Source organism: Lepidochelys kempii, chromosome 5, assembly GCF_965140285.1.
Source record: "Lepidochelys kempii isolate rLepKem1 chromosome 5, rLepKem1.hap1, whole genome shotgun sequence".
Classification (NCBI taxonomy): Eukaryota; Metazoa; Chordata; order Testudines; family Cheloniidae; genus Lepidochelys; species Lepidochelys kempii.
Window position 1 is genome coordinate 35,581,201 of NC_136384.1, and position 22,415 is coordinate 35,603,615.

Here is a 22,415-nt window from a genome sequence, read left to right on the forward strand (position 1 = left end):
TTTTTGATTACAAGTATTTGCACTGTAAAAAAAACCAAACAAACAGAAATAGTATTTTTCAATTCACCTAATACAAGTACTGTAATGCAATCTCTTTATCAGGAAAATTGAACTTACTTTTGTACATAATTCTACATTTGTAACTGTTTTATTTTTGAACACAATATAAAATTTTAGACACTGCAACCCCACTCAGTCCTCCTCCTTGTTCAGCCAATCGCTCAAACAAACAAGTTTATTTACATTTGCAGGAGATAATGCTGCCTGCTTCTTGTTTACAGTGTCACCTAAAAGTGAGAACAGGTGTTCTCATGGCACTGTTGTAGCCGGTGTCGCAAGATATTAACGTGCCAGATGTGCTAAAGATTCATATTTCCCTTGTGCTTCAACCACCATTCCAGAGGACATGCTTCAATGCTGATGATGGGTTCTGCTTGATCATGATCCAAAGCAGTGCGGGCCAACTCATGTTCATTTTCATTATCTGAGTCAGATGCCACCAGCAGAAGGTATATTGTACAACCATGTACATTGGCCAAACTGGACAGTCTCTATGTAAAGGAATAAATGGACATAAATCAGACTTCAAGAATTATAACATTCAAAAACAAGTCAGAGAACACTTTAATCTCTTTGGTCACTCGATTACAGATCTAAAAGTGGCAATTCTTCAACAAAAAAACTTAAAAAACAGACTCCAACGAGAGACTGCTGAATTGGAATTAATTTGCAAAATGGATACCATTAACTTAGGCTTGAATAAAGACTGGGAGTGGATGGGTCATTACACAAAGTGAAACTGTTTCCCCATGTTTATCTCCCCCCTCCCCAATTGTTCCTCAGATGTTCTTGTCAAGTGCTGGAAATGGCCCACTTTGATTATCACTACAAAAGATTTTCTCCTTCCTGCTCTCCTGCTGGTAACAGCTCACCTTACCTGATACGTTACAGTGTGTATGGTAACACCCATTGTATCATGTTCTCTGTGTATATAAAATCTACTCACTGTATTTTCTACTGAATGCATCCGATGAAGTGAGCTGTAGTTCATGAAAGCTTATGCTCAAATAAATTTGTTAGCCTCTAAGATACCACAAGTCCTCCTTTTTTTGTGGATACAGACTAAGACAGCTGCTACTCTAAAACCAGCAGAAGGTTGATTTTCTTTTTTTGGTGGTTTGGGTTCTGTAGTTTCTGCATTGCAGTGTTGCTCTTTTAAGACTTCTGAAAGCATGCCCCACACCTCATCCCTCTGATTCTGGAAGGCACTTCAGATTCTTAAACCTTGGGTCGAGTGCTGTAGCTGTCTTCAGAAATCTCATATTGGTACCTTCTTTGCGTTCAGTCACAAATTTAATTAACGCTTTGTTTTTTTAACAAGCGTCATCGTCATGAAAGCATGTTCTCTGGAATGGTGGCTGAAGCATGAAGGGACATATGAATGTTTAGCATATCTGGCACGTAAATACTTGGCAGTGCTGTCTACAAAAGTGCCAGGCAAATGCTTGTTCTCACTTTCTGGTGACATTGTAAATAAGAAGAGGGCAGCATTATCTCCTGTAAATGTGAACAAACTTGTTTGTCTTAATGATTGGCTGAACAAGTAGCAGCACTGAGTGGACTTGTGGGCACTGAAGTTTTACATTGTTTTGTTTTTGAGTGCAAACTACATTTGTAAATTGCACTTGCACAAAGAGATTGCACTGCAGTACTTATATGAGGTGAACTGAAAAATACTATTTCTTTTATCATTTTTACAGTGCAAATATTTGTAATAAATAATATACACTTTGATTTCAATTGCAGCACAGAATACAATATATATGAAAATGTAGAAAAACATCCAAAATGTTTAATAAATTTCAGTTGGTATTCTATTGGTTAACAGTGCGATTAAAACCTCAATGAATCGCAATTAATTTGAGTTAATCGAGTGAGTTAGTTACGATTAATTGACAGCCCTAATTATTACTCTTGCTATTAGTGAGCAGAGTTTTTAGGGTGATAAGAAAGAAGCTGCAGAGGTTGGATCATGAGGCGTAGGGAGTTGGCAAATGTTTTACCCCAAAGGGTAAGTGCTTGATACAGAAACTAGTGGGTGAAATTCTGTAGCCTATTGTGTAGGAGGTGAAGCAAGATGATCAGACTGGTTCCTTGTGGTCTTAAACTCTGAATCTATTTAAATTATGGCAATATGTTTATGGTAGAAATGATAAAAACACATTAGTGCTTTTGAGATGTAGGAAGTTTGTAATGTCCCCCCTTTGCCAGATTGTGTCTTTAATCTGTTGCAGGAGATGAGCGAACTATGGTGTTTGTGGAAACAAAGAAAAAAGCAGACTTCATTGCAACCTTTCTTTGTCAAGAAAAAATACCAACCACCAGTATTCATGGGTAAGTATTTTACTGAATAAATTATTTTGGTCTGCTATATTTTATTTAAATTAAAAATGACCTCTTCTGTAAAACTCATTTGTCATGGGCAAAAACCATTATTGGACTAAAACACTTGGAACCAGGATTCTGATTCTGAGTGCTTATTGGGCAATGTAAGAGATGGGAGTGGAGGAAATCCTGTTCTCACTGCTAAATGGCTAAATATTTTTCAGTTGTTTCCCTGCGATAAAGTGTACATATAAGCCTCTTCATTTTCAGTTTAAACTGATTTTTACCAAAACGTTCTGGGGTTGTAAAAAAAAGTATTCCTTTTTTCCCCCTCTTTTTGTATCATTCAAATATATAAATCTTTTTTAGGAAAATACAATACATTGCATGAGATGTATGTATTACGATAATACTTCAGTCTGCGTATATGCAATGCTGCCTGTTGAAATAAGGCTATGTATTAGTCGAGAAGATACACAATAAACAAACAGGCACGCATGTCAGATCTGAAGTGCGTGCGGATCTGAATGTACTGATGAATCTCACACCTATCATGTACACATTTCAAGCTGTTAACAGATAACGATTTAAAAATTTCATGCACTAAAATGGGAAGAAAACAAAAATCTGAATCAGAATACATTTCAGAGCACAAGGAAGTATTCATCCTTTGCTCCTGTTTTTGTTTTTTTGTAAACTTTTGAAGTTGAATGTACATGTTGCAAATGGTGTGGCCCAATTTATTAAATTTAAATATTTATAGACTAATAGTTCTAAGCTACAACAGTAAGCTGTTTATTCAAATGAAAAGTTTTATTTGGGTATTAGAGAGATGTTGTTTTCTTAAACTCATAGGTGGAGTGTTTTGAGTCGGGTTTTAGTTCTGCAGCAAACAACATTGATGAATGGAATTCACAACATTAACCTACTTGAATTAATCCCCGTCTTTCCGGTCACCAAAATAAACCCCAGTATTTACCCAGAAAAATTAATAATAGTTTTTTGCACTGATTTTCACCTGTTTTTGTTGTTTGTGGTAAGAAACACTGATATAGTCCCAGGAAAAATTAAATAAAAAAAGTGAAAACGAAGGGCTCGATCTACATATAATTGTACATATAACATGTACAAAGTGGTTTTCCTCGTATACTGCACCAGTGGGGTGCTCTCCTCAGACAGTGATTTCCCATCTTTGTGCATTGCAGTAGTTGAGGTCATAATGTCCATCTAATCCATAATGTTGAGGCCATTTTCACTATATAAATATAATTTTATAGACTGATAAAATTATGTTGACTTTTTAATGAAACTTGAATGACAGAATTATAGCTTGTTTGATTAGCTTTTTACACTATATCATGAAAATATATGGTTTTATAAATAAACTTTTGTAACTGTCACACTGTAGAACACTTTATTTGGCCAAATTGCTTTGGCTGCCTTCAATATATTGACTTAAATTGAATTTAGAATTCTTGAAAGGTACCAGACTCAGTCCTTCAGACTGAAGTCCTGTTTATCTGCAGAAAGCAGGAAATCAGAACTGGTCAAATTAAAGCCTACAGACCATACCAAGTCAGATGTGTCTCACAGTGGAGGAAACATGGATAACTTCACAGCTTCCCTGTGTGGTGTGCTTTAATTCAGATCGTGCAGTGAAAGCACATAGAGAGGGAGCACAAGCATCTGGAGTTGGCTTTTCCAACACTAGCATTCACTTCTCATTTTAAGTAAAAACACCTGGCAAGGAGGTGGAGCAGGAATACATGAGAAAGTGAGAGCAATATGTGATTTTTCCATTTGCATTTTGCTGCTGTGATTTCTGGCTTTTCTTCTTTATCTTCATTTCCCTGTTTTTGGAAGCTCATGGGATTTGGGTCTTATTTTCTGGCTCTGTAGCTAAATGTTTTGGCCTGCTTAGAGGTCCTCTACAGCATGAGAAATAAAGGGGAAAGTTACTGCTCCAAATATACTTAGCTCACTTAGCTCCAAATATGAAAGGGTAATGTAGTCATATTACATATTTAATCGTTGGCTTCTGTCAAGATTGTCAGTTATGATGGTGACATTTTCAATGCAGAGCGATGTCCCCCCAGGGCCTGGAGTGAGAGCCAGCTAATTTTACAGGTCCTCAGAAACTCCTCTTATGAGTCTGACTACCTTTCAGTACTTTGGGGGAATTCTGCAACAAAAAATTAAGTTCTGTGAACAGTACTTTAGAATTCTGCAAAATTCTGCATATATGTCAAAATAACACAATGTAATCACACAGTTTTCAATTATTTTGATGATTTATTTTAAAATACCTGTCAGCCAAGTATGTTTATAACAGTACAGACAACAAAAGATTCAGAAAATGTTTTTTGACAAATAAATCCCTTACTAGGTATATTAATACAGAATTTTGAGTAATGATTCATTTAAATTACAATACAGAAATGTATTTCCTGTACCCCTCAAAGCCATGCAAAAGCTTGGGGGAGTCAAGCGTAATGGAGGAGCTGAGGGAGAAGGAAGTAATTGCTGGGAAGGAGCCTGAGAGTGAACGTGAAGGGTTTGTCGGGTGGGGGTAGGAGAAGTATGGGAAAGAAAGTCTGTGCTCGGGGGGGCGGCATTGTTAGGAAGTTGGGGAGTATTCCCCATGCAGACTTTGGCTGATCTCTAGCCTCTCCCATTCAGTCAGGCACATCTGCCCCTCTCCCTCTGTGTCCCTGTAAACCCTACTCAGCCACCCCATCTCCTTGTGTCCCCATGTGTCGCTGCACCATCACTTCTGTTCAGCCCCTGGATCAATGCTGTGACCCCCTAGCAGCCCTGTGTGCCCCTCTGTCCCGCTCCCCCCATATCCCATGTCTCCTCACCTGCCCCCATGGGCAGGGCACTGTGAGGAGTGCAGTCTCTCCTCTCCCTTTCTATGGCTGTCTGCTGTGGCAGATGAGTTGGCTGCCTTCTGTTCTGGCACCACAGCAGCCCCTGGTGGATGAAAAGTGTAACTGCAGTACCTTCCCAGGCGAACGTATTTTCTGCAGAGAAAAAATAATCTGTGGGGCATATGAATTCTGCATGTACACAGTGGTGCAGAATTTTCTCAGGAGTACTTTCAGGAAGTAGCAGCCTGAGTCAAATTCATATTGGTGGGTTACAGAGCCAAAAAGCTCAGATAACTAGACCTGTAGCCAAACAAATAAAAATGAAGTTGGGAGCAGTGGTTTGGATTGTGGAGGAAACAGTGAAGTACCAAATATAGTTACATGCGTTACCTTTATCTCCTTTTTATTTTTTCCTGATTCCCACATTCTTCTTTCCTAAATTTTCAATGTCCTAATATCTCTGTTAACTCCCCACTCAGTGTTAAAGTTCTCTCATGAGTAGCTATGTCTGTGGACTCTTCGAGGGTTAGTATCTTTCCCAGCATTTAAAGATAGAATTCTCAGGAATAGTGACTCTCTTAGGACCTATTGCATACATTTTTGGTCAAAAGTTCGTGCCTTTTTAGGAATTATTCATAGCAGTTTTAGAACTTCTGTTTTATTGATAGCTAATTTGTTTATCTCTGGGGACAAAGAATTCCTTGAAGACAAAATACAAGTCTAGAAAACAGAAGTCTAAGCTGCATAAATATGCCAAATCTTCAGACTCTTAAGACAGATCTCAGGAGAAGGAGGGCCTGTCCGGTTTTAAGTTCAGTAAAATCCAACACAGATGTTCAGACTCCCTTCAAGAATGATCTGATGAGTTCCCATGGGTCTGGAGCAGCCTTGCAGTATAACCAACAAGAAATCTTAAAGCAAAAAAGCAGGAACCTCTTTTAAAGCAGCCTTAGAACACAGATCAAGTATGAAAGGAAGGTGCTTCTAATCTAGGCTTGGCAAGGCAGTTGGTTTGAATGCCTGTTTGACCATGGACAACTATTCCTGCAAGAATGTCCTATTGTAGGTAGTGGCCTACCTTTTTTATTGCATTGTGGCCCCATCTGTTAGCAAACCTGCTTAAATGTCTTGAACACTCTCTTTACTACATGGTAATGCCACATTTTGGAAAGAAGGTGAACTTAATCGAAAATTGAGCATCTTAACTGGCAGGAATCTCCTAGAACGAACACTCTGTGTATGCCTTTACTTGTAAGCCAGGCCATCATTGTACATCGTGGTATACAAACGATATTCAACACGTTTAAAGATGCGTTTCCTGCCTTGAAAGCTTACAGTCTAAACTGACTAGACAAACATACTGAAATTAACTTAGAAGGGAGGTGGGGGGGAGAGAGGAGGGTTCAGTCATTAAACTTCTGACCCAAATACACACACAAAGTGCATGGCTATTGAGTGGTTTGAAAAGGTGGCCTGCTGCCTACCTAGCATAAGTGCATTTACAATTAATTTTTTTATATAGCTACTGTTTGTTCTATTTCTGATTAATTTCTTTTCATTTGTAACTGTTCAGTCTCGAATAACATTCACATTTTAATGCTAACTTAAATTGCTAAAAAGTTTTTTTTAAGAACTTCATTTCATTGTGTGCTACATTTTTTCAAAGTTAAAACAACTTGTTAATTAACTTGTTTTTTGTAATTAGGCATAAGTATCTAAAGCTGAGCCTATTGAAGATCGTAAAGTCTTCCTCTTTTTTGTTACTGAGCTAATAAATTAGTGTTACAAAATATTTGACCAATATTTGACTGGTCACACAATTATTTTTGGGTAAATCAAATGCCCAACCCTATTTTAATCTGTGCTATCTAATCTGTAGTATTCTCATCACTGTTCACAAATTTAGAAACAGAAAAGTGATTTACAGAATTCAGAAACTACCAATCTTGGGTACAAATCTTGAAAAAAAGATTTCATAGTAGTGGCAGGGGATAAAGGGTTATAATGCGGGCCACGAGTTTCATGATGCTTATTTACAGAATCACCATATTGCATTTTTTAATATGTAAGGCAATAGAAGAATTCATCCTGAGGAGCAATGCAGTTTACTGTAGAACCCAGCGTAGAGATCTTCCATCTTTCTGCTCTCTATCTGGACACAGAAAAAAGAGAGACTCTCTGGAAATAAACAAAGAGTAATATACATTAGGACATCTGGGCTGTTCAGAAATCTGTGCCGTATTCTCCTTTCCCCTCCACAGATTCAAAGAAGGCATGCACACAGACTCTAGGTCAAATTTTGCTCTAATTTAATACTTGTGGAAATTATTGGCTTCAAAGGGGTCATGTTTAGTTTACACCCATATAAATGAGAACAGAAGATGCCCACATCTGTGGGTGAACTACAGCTGGAAGAGTCTGCATGATACCAATGCCAGAGGACATCAGCACAAGTTCTTCCAGATCTATAACACCCGGAGCTTAGAAATCATTTTATAACATTAGAATAAACATCTAAAATGGCCAAGTTACAAGTTAATTAGCCATTATAAATTAAGCCATTGCCATCTTTGGCAGGAAGATCTGCCCTCCAGTAACTCTTTTTAACTTACCTTCTCCCTTAATTGTTCTGCTTTATTCCTTTTAGTTCAGTTTTGCCCTCCTATCTTATTTCCACATCTATTTTTGTGTTTATCTAACCACTTCCTGTTCTTTGATTTGGACAAAAAAGAAATGCAAATATAAACCCTATTCCTTGGGCCTAACATATATAAATAGTTACTGTGTCAATCAAGATGCCAAAAATTTTAGCTGTAGAAGGTCAAGAGGTTAAGGGTGAGTCCTGCACCATTCACTTGCCTCCGACTAACAGTTGTACCTGCTTCTGGGATCTGCAGGGAAATGTCTGCGTATCTCCCTGTGACAATTTATTAACTCTGTCTGAGATTGGCTCTCTTTGTATCTTTACCAAGCTGCAAACTCCATTTTGAATGTGGGGCTAGTTGTCATGTCTCTTGTGCTATTGCTTCCATGCTGGATTGAAATTCCAAGACAAAAGCCTAACAGTAATTAAACTTTGACTGTCCATCTAAATGACAGATGGCTGCTGTTCTGGGCAAACCATTCTTTCAAATCTGAACTCTGGGCAGGTCACTGTAGCAATAAATAGATTAGTATTATAAAATTAATAAATCAATTGGAATATAAATATTGTAGCAATGAAGTCACCTAGTAGGTGCACTGGTCACCTGATGGAGTCTCTTGACAGAGGCGCCTGCATGGTTATAAAATAAATAAATAAACCCAAAAGGGAGGAACTGATCTGTTCAGGGGGACATTTTTCTCCAGTGCAAGATGGAGTAGCAGCCCAATTTGTAGAGACCCGATGAGGCAGGGCAGCCTGCCTACGTTCCTGAACACGTGGTGCTCACGAGGACTCTGAAGGGAGGGATGACCTTGTGAGGGGCATCTAGGATAATTATCTTCTAACTTATCTGTGCTCTCTTAACTGAAAGAGCAGTGGTGTTGAGAATCTTGTGTAGTGTGTTTACAGTTACAAAGGGCCTCCTGAGAGTGTTAAACTGTAATCCAAAAGGCTCACACATTGGGGTGGAGATCTGAGGGTATGTTGAAACTATGGTGGTGTCTGAAGGGTCAGCTCTGAGCCCAGGGGCTAAGCAGCTGGACAGCAGATTCCATCTCTCATTAGGTTTTCTAGACAAAGGGTCTGTGCCCTAAATGTGCATAGGCCCCAAGACTTGGGGCAGTAGCTGGGCTCCATTCAGCCTCTGGAAGCATAAAACACCCAAGGACTGAGCAGATGGTTTCCTTCACTGCAGTGTAGTGAGTGGTCAAGAGGGGGCATTCAGCTGGGAATCCATGGCATCCTCTCTTCGGGCTCTGGTAACAAGGAGCTGGCAGAAATTGTTTTGGCTATGATTGGAAGAAATAGTGTGTTGATAGACTGATGCTTGACTAGATATCTGTAGTCTTAGGTAAACCTGTTTATCACCACAGTACACTGATGCAGCATAATATTGCAAATGTATATTGAAGCAACTTTAGTACGAACATAGAAACATATCTGACTTTTGTGTCTCAAACCACAAAACTGATTTGCAATTTCCAGCATCTCGTATTTTCTCCTTCACACCTCTTTTCTGGCTGTTTACTTTAGACCTTTCCTTCCACCCACCGCATTTGTGTCCCCTTGCCATTTTGCAAGAGTGCTTCTATGATCACTGCACTCCCAGGCCAGAAGTGAGGAGATATTATCAAAACAGCATGCAGAGCTGAATGTATCTCTAGAGGTGCAAGTTAAGCATCCCTGCTGTATATTTTAATAGTTTTACTTCTCAGTGAAATGTTGCCAGTTTGGTTTTATAAAATTTGAAGCATTCTTTATTCTTAAATACCAGTATTGCCCATGTCTCTTACTATCCATAGCTTGTTGATCTTTGACTTGCAGTATCTTAATCTTGTGTTTCACTGGCCTTTAGAGAAAAATCTGTATTCTAACCAATGCTTTCTTTATTTGCAGTGATCGGGAACAGAGAGAGCGAGAAGAGGCTCTTGGGGACTTTCGCTCTGGAAAATGTCCTGTTCTTGTTGCTACTTCAGTAGCAGCAAGAGGCCTGGATATTGAAAATGTTCAACATGTTATTAATTTTGATCTTCCTTCCACTATTGATGAATATGTTCACCGGATTGGGCGAACTGGACGCTGTGGGAACATTGGAAAAGCCATTACTTTCTTTGATTCTGTTTCAGACAGCCACATAGCCCAACCTCTGCTTAAAGTGCTTTCAGATGTATGTTGCCCAGTTTTTTCAAACTTAAATATGTTCTCATTTCATATACTATTAAGACTTAATTTTAGTGGATGGACTAGCCATCAGTCCTGTGATGCACTTGAAAAACTCTTAATATGTAATTTGGCAATCGAGTCAGAATTTAAACTAGCAATTTTTCTTCTGTAGGCTCAGCAGGAAGTTCCATCATGGCTGGAAGAAATTGCGTTTAGTGCTCACGGAACTGGCTTTAGCAATCCAAGAGGAAATATCTTTGCGTCTGTTGATACTCGAAAGGTAAGTTTTGGAACAAAGAAATGGAATTGTTGGTTTTGGAAAATGTTTATAACCTAGGTCCATGTGTAAAATGGCTTTTATGTGTTCTTTAATATTGTCGTTTGAGTGGCTAGGACAGTCTGGTCAAGATGGCTCTTGAAATAAGAAATGTTATCAATGTGTGTAGAATTCAGAGGTGAGAGAAAGTGAAGGGAGACAGACATCTGTATTACAGCCGGTTCTCAGGAGTTGCCAAAAAGAGGCTGAACTTAAATTCTGTATTTGGAAGGGGAGGTTTCTTCAAGAACAATTTTGTGACGTAAACATTAATACTAGGGCTGTCAAGTGAAATTAATCGCGCAATTAATCACACTTTAATAGAAGACCATTTACTTAAACATTTTTGGATATTTTCCATACTTTCAAATATATTGATTTCAGTTTCAACATAGAATACGAAGTGCAGAGTGCTAACTTTCTATTTTTTATTATGAATATTTGCACTGTAAAAATAAAATAGTATTTTTCAATTCACTTAATAAAAGTACTGTAGTGCAGTCTCTTTATCATGAAAGTTTAACTTACAAATGTATAACTGTGCACAAAAAACTGCATTCAAAAATAAAATAATCAAACTTTAGAGCCTACAAGTCCACTCAGACCTACTTCTTGGTCAGCCAATTGCTCAGATAAACAAGGTTGTTTACTTTTTCAGGAGATAATGCTGCCCGCTTCTTGTTTCCAGTGTCACCTGAAAGTAATAACAGGCATTCGCGTGGCACTGTTGTCGCTGGCATTGCAAGATATTTATGTGCCAGATGCGCTAAATATTTGTATTTCCTTTGTGCTTCAACCACCATTCCAAAGGACATGCTTCCATGCTGATGACGGGTTCTGCTCGATAACGATCCAAAGCAGATCGGACCGACGAGTGTTCATTTTTGTCTGAGTCCGATGTCACCAGCAGAAGGTTGATTTTTGGTGGTTCAGGTTCTGTAGTTTCTGCATCGGAGTGTCACTCTTTTAAGACTTCTGAAAGCATTCTCCACACCTTGTCCTTCTCAGATTTTGGAAGGCACTTCAGATTCTTAAACCTTGGGTCAAGTGCTATAGTTATCTTTAGAAATCTCACATTAATACCTTCTTTGCATTCTGTCAAATCTTCAGTGAAAGTGTTGTTAAAATGAACAGTGTGCTGGGTCATCATCCGAGACTGCTGTAACATGAAATGTATAGCATAATGCAGGTAAAACACAGAGCAAGAGACATACAACTCTCCCCCAAGGAGGTCAGTCACAAATTTAATAAACACATTATTTTTTAATCAGCGTCAACAGCATGGAAGCATGTCCTCTGGAATGGTGGCTGAAGCATGAAGGGGCATGCAAATATTCACCATATCTGGCATGTAAATACCTTGCAGTGCTGGCTACAAAAGTGCCATGTCTGTTCTCACTTTTGTGTGACATTGTAAATAAGAAGCTGGTAGCATTATCTCCCATAAATGTAAACAAACTTGTTTGTTCTAGCGATTGACTGAATAAGAAGTAGGACTGAGTGGACTTGTAAGCTCTAAAGTTTTACATTGGTTTATTTTTGAGTGCAGTTATGTAACAAATCTACATTTATAAGTTGTACTTTCACAATAGAGAGAGAGCACTACGGTACTTCTGAGGTAAATTGCAAAATACTATTTTTTATCATTTGTACAGTGCAAATATTTGTAATAAATAATATAGTGAGAACTGTACACTTTATATTCTGTTGTAATTGAAATCAATATATTTGAAAATGTAGATAAACATCCAAAAATATTTAATTTCAATTGGTATTCTATTGTTTAACAGTGCCATTAAAACTGCGATTGATCACGATTAATTTTTTTAATTGTGATTAATTTTTTTGAGTTAATGGCAATGAATCGACATCCAAAAATTGTTCCCATTTTAGAGGCTCTTTTTGTTGATTTTTCTGCCTTCGGAGGAGACCATCAAGTTTTCCAATTGCTTCCATGATATCAAGAAGTGTGAATTTGCCTTTCTCGAGGCAACTTTTGTGTGTTTCTGACTGGGTGTTGGGGGGGGGGGGGGTCATTCTTTGTTTCAATCTCCTACTTTTGCCTAGTGTCCTCATTGCTTTTTTATTTTGCCCCCTAATTTTTCTCTCATTCCCTTGCTCTTTGACACTTAGCTTTACTGAAGCTACTAATCTAGAAGCAGAAGCACCTACATTCGTGGAAGTGTTGCATCTGCCTTCCATGAAGGAGGTGCATGGTGAGTTTCATTGAGCTGCTTTGGTATGGCTCACTTGTTCACCAGTCTGAGCTTATATGTAGAAGTGAGCACATTGTCTGTGCTGCTTATCCAGACATGATATTGATGGGAGCAAAATAATTCCATGATCATGCTAAAAAGTTGTTGCAGAACATATTCTGGATCCCGACATCACTTCTGGTTTCAAGACATTTGGGCTATACCTGTCTTCCTGTGCATTCTGGGGGCAGTTCAGACTTGTCCGTGAGACTCAGGGCTTGGCCACCTTTCATTTCACCCTTCCATTAGATTTTCTGTGTCCAGCTATGCGAACAAAGTAGTGTGTCAATGTTCCCACCTCATCCATTATTTTTGTCATTTCCATAGCATAACTTTGGGGCAGCAATGGCCAAAATCCATCACCCTCCTGCCCCCCATTTTCTTTCTTATGGGACCAAAATTTCCTGGATTTTTTTATTATTATTGTTTTTTGACCAAATGAGCTCACTTTTTGTGCCCTGCTTACATCTGCTCATTCCCTGATCGTGGCTTGGCAGGCCAAAAAAGGAAAATAAACAGTAATAACAGCTGATTGGAGAGCACCTCAGGAGCCACAGAAAAGGAGCTCTTCCATAGCTCTGATCATGGACTTTTGGACCTCCCTGTCACCCCACATCTCCTGAGATGCCCTTGGTGATGCTTCTATAGGGATGGGGTCCAGTCCTCTTTATCTCTTGGGACTCAACAAACCACACTGAACAAGATCTCATAAGAGGTAAGTCCAAAGATCCTCTCAAACTCCCGGTCCAGTCACTTCTAACGGAAAAGTTACAGGATACTCTTTGTTCTCCAGTGGAAGGTCTGATATCTTTTAGGGATGTTCCCCTTAGCAGCTTTCCTAGTTTTATTTATATATAAAACTATATATATAATAAAGTGTGTGTGTGTGTGTATATATGTGTATATATATATATATATATATATATATATAAATAAAAAAAATTACATACAGTATGATGTGCAATAAAACCTGCGTACAGATCAGATTCCCTACTTCCACAACCAGATCTTCATCCAGAAAAAGCCTGAGGAGCCAGGATGTCTCCTTTCTCAAACACTTGGTTCCTGTCAACTTCAAATAGGTGGATACAGAAGATAGTATCTGTGTAGCACTTTCTTCAGATTCCTCTACTTCTCTTCATCTTGTTTCCTGATTTCTTAAGAATGGAAAGATCAAACAATCCTGAAAGATTTCTTCTTCTAGAGTTAGGGGCAGGAACCTATGACTCAAGAGAAGAGATGCCCAGGGTCATGCTCTGTATTCTAACGTAGTTCTAAAAAGTTGGTGAAGATGGGTCAAAAGACAGGACAAGTCAATTAAGACAAAATTCAGAATGGAGTTATGCTAACGTCCATGAATCTGGCAGAAACTGCATATTCTGCATGGCTCTTGTCAAAAGCAATTTTTTCAGTTTTCTCATGAAATTCACCATTACTAATACAAAACATTACCCTTTAGTCTGTTTCAGTCTGAATGAGAAGTTTGTCTTTAGTCAACATATTAATCAAAACACCATACTTGTGGACCTCTCAGGAAGCAAGCCAAAGGCCCTCTGTCTACAGTGCTCCGGGCACTTGAATTTATGATTTAAGGAGGAGCTCTTATTCTTTGACTCTGAGGACTATCAGCCTGATGTCTGCGTCTGAGACATATAAGGAGACAGCCATTGTCTTTTTAATATAGCAAAGTTTTAAAAGATCCAGCATGTAACAGCATTATCTGTACCTGCGGCTACTAGGTCTTCTGGTCTCACAAACAGGGATTACTCCATTGGCAAGACTGTACATTAGAGTTTGTGGTGATGCAGTCCCATAATTGCTGTAAAGGGGTAGCCCACATGATAGGATTATCTCCTCAAAGTTAGAGATAACTGCCTTTCAGGATGGGGGAATGCATCTGGGACACAGCAATATACAGGCAACATGGCTTAACTCCAAGAGACTGAAGCATTAATACTCTAGAGATGCAAGTGGTCTTGTCTGCTTTTCAGAGAGCAGCCCATTTGAGCTGAGTTAGACAACACAGTGACAGGCTTACAAGCATCCTTTCCCAACTTATCTAAATGATCTCTCTTGAATGTAAGGTTGGCTAGCTCCATGGAAGCCATCCATACATCAAGTGGATCAAGTAAACAAAAATAGGCTGAATAAACTATCAGCAGATAACTCAGGATGGCTCTTTCATCAAGAAGTGTTCTGGATCAGTGGCTCTCAACCTTTCTAGACTACTGTACCCCTTTCAGCAGTCTGATTTGTCTTGCGTATGCCAAGTTTCACCTCACTTAAAAACTGCTTGCTTAGAAAAGCAAACCTAAAAATACAAAAGTGTTTCAGCACACTTCTACTGAAAAATTTATCTCATTTTCATCATATAATAAAATAAATCAATTGGAATTATAAATATTGTACTTACATCAGTGTATAATATATGGAGCCGTATAAAGTCATTGCCTGTATGAAATTGGAGTTTTGTATGGACTTCACTAGTACTTTTTATGTAGCCTTTTGTAAAATTAGGCAAAGAACTAGAAAACCTCTGCATACTCCCAGGGATGCATGTACCCCTGGTTGAGAACCACTTTTCTAGATGATATCCAGGGAGCTAAGCAGACATATTCACATCCATTTGAAACACAAAGTTGAGGGTGTTCACTAGAGAAAAGGACCAGAGATTGTTGGTCTCTACAAAGTAATACACCTTTATCTTTGCACAGTCTTCCCATACTCATGGCTTATCAAGAACTTGGACAGAATTCTTACAGGGTTTTTTAGGTTGATTTTAACAAAATAACAAAATGTATTTAACAAAATGCATTTTACAGCTCCTCCTGGGTTTCTTACAGTATGGCCTGGTCTTGGGTTTGGCTTCCCACCATCAGATCTTATGTCTGAGTAAAACAGTATTATAAATACAGGCTGTTTCTGCCTTGTCTTCCATACCTAGGATTACGAGGCTGCAAAATCCCAAGACTCATCCATTAAAATAAATGGCATCTAATGCCCTGTATTTCGTTTCTTCAAGATATACTTACCTTCAACCACAGCAACAAAAATCTCCAGCATCACTGCTCTTAGAGGTCATGGTTCTTGGTAGATCATCTTCAAGAACCAGGTTTACTTCAACCATAAAAAAGAGTAGCTCATTCTTCCCCCATTTTGTTCAAAACCATCAATGCCCCAAATAAAAGGTATGACTGTATGAAATGATCAGCTAAAATACCTTCGTCAGTCTAGTCAGAAAATTGTCTTTTAGTTCTTTGAGTGGTTGACCACATGGTTTCTACTTATGGTGTGCATGTACTCAAGATTGGATTTTTTTGGCCATATCCATTGAGCTATGTCTGCATTTGTACTTTCCATCTGGGAGCATAAAGGGTGGAGTGGGCCCAGCTATTTCTGTTTCTTCTTACCTCCCATGACAGCAAAATGGGGGCCCTTGCAGTGTCAGGTTACTCTGGACATTGTGCATCTTTTTTCCCTGATGCTATTTAGCAGAGTAGTCTTGTTTATCCATTGCCTTAAAAAAACAAACAAAAAAACAATACACCAACAAAACCCACCCTACCCTTTTTTCTATTAGATTTAGTGAACCCACAGTATTGGGATCAAATAGCAGTGTCTGAATTGTAGTCTCTATGGTTCAAAACTGGCTCCTCTTGTGGTGTGGCTATTCCACTTAAAAACACAAATCCTACCTGCCTCTTTTTTACCTTGGAGAGGGATACATCCCCAGTATTTAGTCAGGTCTTCTGCTCCTTTTTCTGCAGTTTCTTGGAAGCAAGAGAGGTCAATCTTGAACTTTCTCCTGGAGAGATTAGAAAGAGTTTCCTCTGAACTTAAGACAAAAGGCCCTACCAAGCCTGAACAGCTTTGGTTGGTGCTTCTGTGGACTGTGGCCCTACTCCAAGCTCCTGGGGTCATTCGTCCAGCAGACTGCAACTTTCAACTACAGAGTCAGGTAGAGCATCTAAGACACCCCCCCCCCACACACACCCAGCCCTCAGAAAGGGATAAGAAAGAACACCTCACACACCAAGCAGGGCCCTAGGTCATCCTCTGTGGGGCCTAGTAAAATGAAGCAAAAACCTAACCATACCACAGCATCTTCTCATGCTGCTCAGCCAAAAGGCAGTTCATGGCTCACATTCGGTTCCTCTAATAACTTGGCATAAACCAGTCACAAAGTACCCAGAAGTGTCAGTCCACACTTCCCTGTATCTGATAACTTGGGACTGTTATCAGTGCATGAGGTGCTGATGACTCCTGTGCCAATGGCTCTATTGCTGATACTTCAGGTACTTACTTTCTAGGCATTGAAGACATTCTTTGTACTGAGCAATCACACAGTGACAGCACAGACACAATCACCCTTGCTGCTCTCGTTTGCCATTAGAAAACTGTTTGCCACAGTACTGATGAATGCTGGTGCTCTGATTGTGGTGGGGTTTCGAGAACACCCTAGGACACCAGTCGGAGTGGTACCCACTTAAAGAAAGAGTATTTCTTTTCTTCCTTCCCTTCTGAATGCAGCAGGGAGGAATGCTCCATCCATTTACTTAGGTCTCACTCTAAATGGGCCCTACTGGTCTCATAGGGAATTTGCAGCAGACTGCAAGGTTTTCATGGGGGGCAGCCACCTTGATATCCACCCCCATGGCCCCAGCCTCTTACCCCCTACAATATACGGTCTTGGCCTTATTGGCCTACTTTGAGTGTGCAGCCAGCTAGGAAGACTTCTGCTTGCCCCTTCTAGAGTTCAGTCTCCACTCCCATGTCCTTGTCCATTGTCTGTTGAAGAGTCTGTTGGTACTGTTCCACAGCCTACGTCAGCAAGAACAGGACAGTGAGGAAGAACACCTGCAGGAAACGGAAGAGACTATGATTCCAGCAGCAATGTCCATTTCCTCACCAGAAAAGGTTATAGTTTCTTCTTCTTCTAGTTAGCTGAATTATTTTTAAAATCTTTCAAGATCTTTTACATCATATGACAGACACCTTGGAGATTTCTGTGGAGATAATCTGCAGGATTTTTTTTTGCACTATTGGACATCTTCCGGGCCTGGAAGGCTTGCCATGTTCATTAACAAAGGGCTACTGGAACCAGCAAATAAGTGGCACCTCTCACCCCCCCCCCCCGCCAATCTTTGGCACCCACATCTAAAAATTAGGTAGACATTATCAAGTCCTAGCTAAGGAGTTTGAATATTTCTGTATCCATCCAGTTCCTAGATTACTGATAATGGTGACTGTACAAACAGCAAAGGCTTCCAAAGATGACTCCAAGAGACAAAGATCCCGCAAAACGTTGATTTGTTTGGCAGGAAGACTTCCATACTAAATAACTGGGTCTTTGAGTCTATAGATGCGCATCTCAAATCACCAGGCACGTCTGTCAAAATATTACCTCATTTGGGACAAGATTTCACTGTTTATAGAACAACTCCCACAAGAACATAGGGAAGAGCTGAAATCTATTGTATCTGATGGACAGCTAGTGGTCCAAATATTACTGTAGACTGTTAAACACTTCTGATACAGTGTCATGTTGAATGGTCACTTCAGTTGCCCATACAGAGCTCCATGTTTCAATATTCAGGAATACCAAAAGAGGTTCAAACAATCATTGAAGACTTCCCATTTGAACGTTGTGACCTGTTTAAGGTGCCTATTGATTCTCTCAGTTTTAAGACCCAGGCCTTGCTTGTTTGGAGCCTATGTGCCAGCTCTTAAAATAAGGCAGGCCAAATCCCAAACAGAGGCCCTTTGCTTACTATTGTAATCCACAAAGAGAATAGAAGTTGCTAAGGAAGAAGCAGAGGTTTCAACATGAGCAGTCCTCTGACTCTTCTTCCTCTACTGCACACCCCATATCAGCCTCACAGCAGCAAGTTTGATGTCATTTTCAAGAGCTAATCTGGAGCCATTCCAAATTTCAAGTTTCAGATTTGGAATGATACCCCATGCCTTGATGATGCCTTTGTTAGATCCCCAGGACAGATTTATGGTTCTCGACCTGCAAGATGCCTACTTCTACATCCAGTATATAGAAAGTATCTCCAATTCAAAGTAGAAGTGTCCTACTACCAGTACAGAAACTTTTCCATTGGCCTTTCAGCAGCACCGAGGGTATTCAAATATTTAGCAGTTGTCTCCTTAGGTGAGCTGACAAGGGACACTATACGCAAATCTCGATGATTGGGTCACTCAAGGAAGATAACCACAATAGGTGAATAATTCCACTTGATACTAGAACTTCCTTTTCACACTGGGTCTTGGGATCAACAGAGAAGTCCACACTGCCAGCCTAAAGGATGCAATTAACAGGAGCCAGAATAGATCTGAGAACAGCAAGAATTTATCTACTACAGGTGAGGTTCCAGACCTTGGTAGACCTAATCAGCCATCTACATGCTCTCACATGGACATCTATAAAAGCATGCCTCAGACTTGTATATTTATCATACCACATATCAGACTTGACCTACAATCCATTCAAAGGTGGCTGAAATCAGTAACTACCCAGCAGATACCACGTGGACATGAGGGTACAGGTTGCCTGAGAATTCCTTTCATATAGACCACCCTTAGACATAAGGCTTCTGGATTCACCTGAAAAGTCACCTCCATGTAAATGTTCTAGAACTCGGAGCCACTTGCCTAGTGTGCACAGTAGTTGTCTAACCCTGCTGCATGTATCGACAAGTCAAGTAATGACAGACAACACAATTGCACTGAATTATGTCAGGAAGGAGCACAGTTCTCCCTTTTCCCTTTATAAAGGTTTTAGTCTCTGGAATTGGCACAATCATAAAATCCCATCAAGTGGCTCTATATCTGCCAGGCTTACAGAATGTCCTAGAGGATCAGCTCAGTAGGCAATTTTCAGGTGATCATGAGTGTTCTGTCAAAAACTAGATCCTGAACAACATCTTTCAAAGGTGGGAATATCCAAGAATTAGACCTATTGGCTACAGACTAGACCAGGAAATGTCAGTATTCTGTTTGGGGGATTGCAGTTGGGGGGGTGGGGGGTGCTTGAGCCTAGGAATTCAGTATTTCCATTTAACTTTGTAAGAATTTATCTGGCCAAATAGAAGAATGGGCGTGGCCAAACCCCATAATTGTACGGACAAATCTGAACTGTCTTTATTTGCAGGGAGGCAGCCACAGCCCAAATGTCTGACTGTGGGGGAGAAGTCCGCCTCAGAAGGGAAATAAATCACTAACAAATTTTCTACTCGTGTGTGTGTGTGTGTATATATATATATATGTATATATATATAATATATACACACAATCATGGTAAGAGTAAGATTTTATATAGCTTTGACTCAGGTTAAAACAGATGAATTTTTTTTTAAAATTAACATGTCTACAAGTTAGTATCAACTTTATTTTCTAGACTTACCAAGGCAAAGACAGTATGAACGCAGGAGGACTTACTATGTCATATACTGCAAGAGCAGCTGATGAGTCATGGGATTAAGACTAAAACAGTACCAAGTTATAGATTTTGGTTTGATACAAAAGTTTTTGTTTTTTAAAGACTTGTAAAGTGAGAGATGTTCACTTAACTAGCCAGTAAAGAATTTAGTTATGTAAAATATTTAAAATGTTTAAAAACTGTTGGTGTTACTGAAAAGTTGTGGTTCCATCAGAAATATGGATCTACTAAATGTACAGTGTTTCATGAGTTGCTTGCTACTTTTGGTATACTTTGTGAAAGGCATTGTAATAAGTTTCATACATCCTGGACCAAGACTTCCACTCTTGAAAGTATATTACAAAAACTGTTAAGAGTGTTTACTGATGATACTTTGGCAGTGAGTATTCTTTGTTTCAGAATGTGTGAAATTCCCCTTACAGTTTTCTCTCATTTTTTTGTTCTTAAAAACAAAACAAAACAGTAAATTGGTCCAAGTTACCAGTTACAAGTCCATAGTCTGTATGTGAACTACACAACGTTGCAAAAAGATGCTTTGAGAGTGAAGACTCTGTTATAAAGGGCTTTCTTAAATTTAAAATTGTAACTGCAAAATAATTTAACTTTTCAAATATGTCAGAGGTAAAATACTGTATACACCAGATGACATGTCACTTTGGCCTGTAAAGAGCTATTGCAGATGTCTGCTTGTAAACATACTTAATAAAAACTTGAGGATTATGTCTTGTATTGCTGATTGCTTTTATCTTGACTTTGTTAAGATGTAGGCTTTTATAATATCCATTTCCGACACATGAAGTCTGTCAGCTAAATACTGAACATCACATGTTGTATTCTAAGCACACTATTTCTGTACAAAACAAAAGGTCATGGATCCATCCTGAGGCTGACTATAGGGAAGTTGTTTTACAAAACAGCTGATCACAGGGATTTTTAAAAAAAACTTCTCTCTTAAAATAGCAAAACTCACATTTTAAATCTTGATTTTACTAGATGTTAAACATTTTGCCTTCATGTTGACTGAAATGTATGTAATTTTAGTGGGCAGTAGTAACATTGCCCTGTCCCAAGGAACAGCTGTCTGGGGCCTTTTTCTCTCTCAAATGTCTCTCTCAAATCTGATTTAACAAACCTTTCCCATTTTTCCTCTCTCAGCTCATGCAGTTACCATCTGGGTAAACCACACTTAGGCTAACCCCAAGACCACATACCTTAGAAAGGTGATACTGAGTGTCTGCCCTCCTGTTGTCCAGTTGCTTTGCAGTACAAAAGAAACTGAGCTTTAACTGCCAGACAAGATTGCTTTAATGATGCTCTGGATTCAGTTGATTTTTGTGTCCTTTGTGTTTATACATCACTGACCTATAATGTGCAGAATATTAGCAAATTTTGCTATAACAGTGATATTCCTTTCCGTTTTGCATACAGTAAAATGGCTAACAGAGCTTTATCCCTGGCAGCTAAGTGCACACATTGAGATCAATGGGGGAGTTCACACCTCAGCTGTTTCAAGTGCTTTGCAAATTGAGGCAGACATCTCAGCATAACATATATTTGCTTCACATTTTGGAAGTTTTCTTCACAACCATGGCTACAGACTTAACTTTTAAAAATGAAAGCTAAGACCCTAGGGAACAAATGAGGTCTTGTCCACACCCTCCTGCCGGTAGTCTTCTGCACACCTTATACTTCAGGAAATAGCTTGGAGTACGGCCACAGTCCACAGAAGCACCAACCAAAGGCAACCAGAAAAAGGTAATTCACCATAAATATACCTTTTTCTTTTGAGCCTTGTTCTGTTTATCCTAACCAAATGTGGTGGGTTTCTTTATTGCCAATTTAGAAGAGGTCGGTATTTGAAAAGTGAAGGGGCATGAGATTGTATGTGTGTATTCACCTTGTATCTTTACAGAAGGAATGTCTGTCCTGATCTCTTAATTTTGTTGTCTCAGCTCACTAGCTATAACTTAGTTTTCTGTTGCACACTTGTGGTTCTAATTTTTTTGTCCTGTCTATTTCGGGATTGCTTCAGTGTTACAGAAACTTCCTTGATATATCTTATCAGGACACAAAATTCTGGCTTGAAACTGCAAATTGTTCACACATGATGCTCTAATAAATCATGCCTCCTTTGTTAAAACCAAGATAATCCTCAAGGTTTTGTGGAATGTGTTCAGTTTTTACTGCTCTTCCCCAAATAGACACGTCTTGAAAGGAAATATCTAGTTTATCAAAAGCATTAACCAAAACATCAGGCATCTTTTCAGAAATATAAAAATAGCACCTAGCTGAAGATACCACTTGCCCAGAGACATACTTGGTCTCACACTGATCGTTA

At 39.1% G+C, this 22,415-nt stretch overlaps 1 protein-coding gene across 7 annotated transcripts in view; it reads left to right on the forward strand.

Moving 5' to 3' along the window:
• Positions 1–20,788, forward strand: part of DDX4 (DEAD-box helicase 4) — a 104,816-nt gene extending 84,028 nt beyond the window's left edge. For all 7 annotated transcript variants that reach the window (XM_078852768.1, XM_073343958.1, XM_078852773.1 and 4 more), the window contains 4 exons: positions 2,295–2,394; positions 9,796–10,066; positions 10,235–10,342; positions 20,036–20,788. In XM_078852768.1, the coding sequence (XP_078708894.1) occupies positions 2,295–2,394; positions 9,796–10,066; positions 10,235–10,342; positions 20,036–20,119 (563 nt within the window). In that variant the 3' untranslated portion in view covers positions 20,120–20,788. The remainder of the gene's footprint in view (positions 1–2,294; positions 2,395–9,795; positions 10,067–10,234; positions 10,343–20,035) is intronic.
• The last annotated feature ends 1,627 nt before the right edge of the window (positions 20,789–22,415 follow it).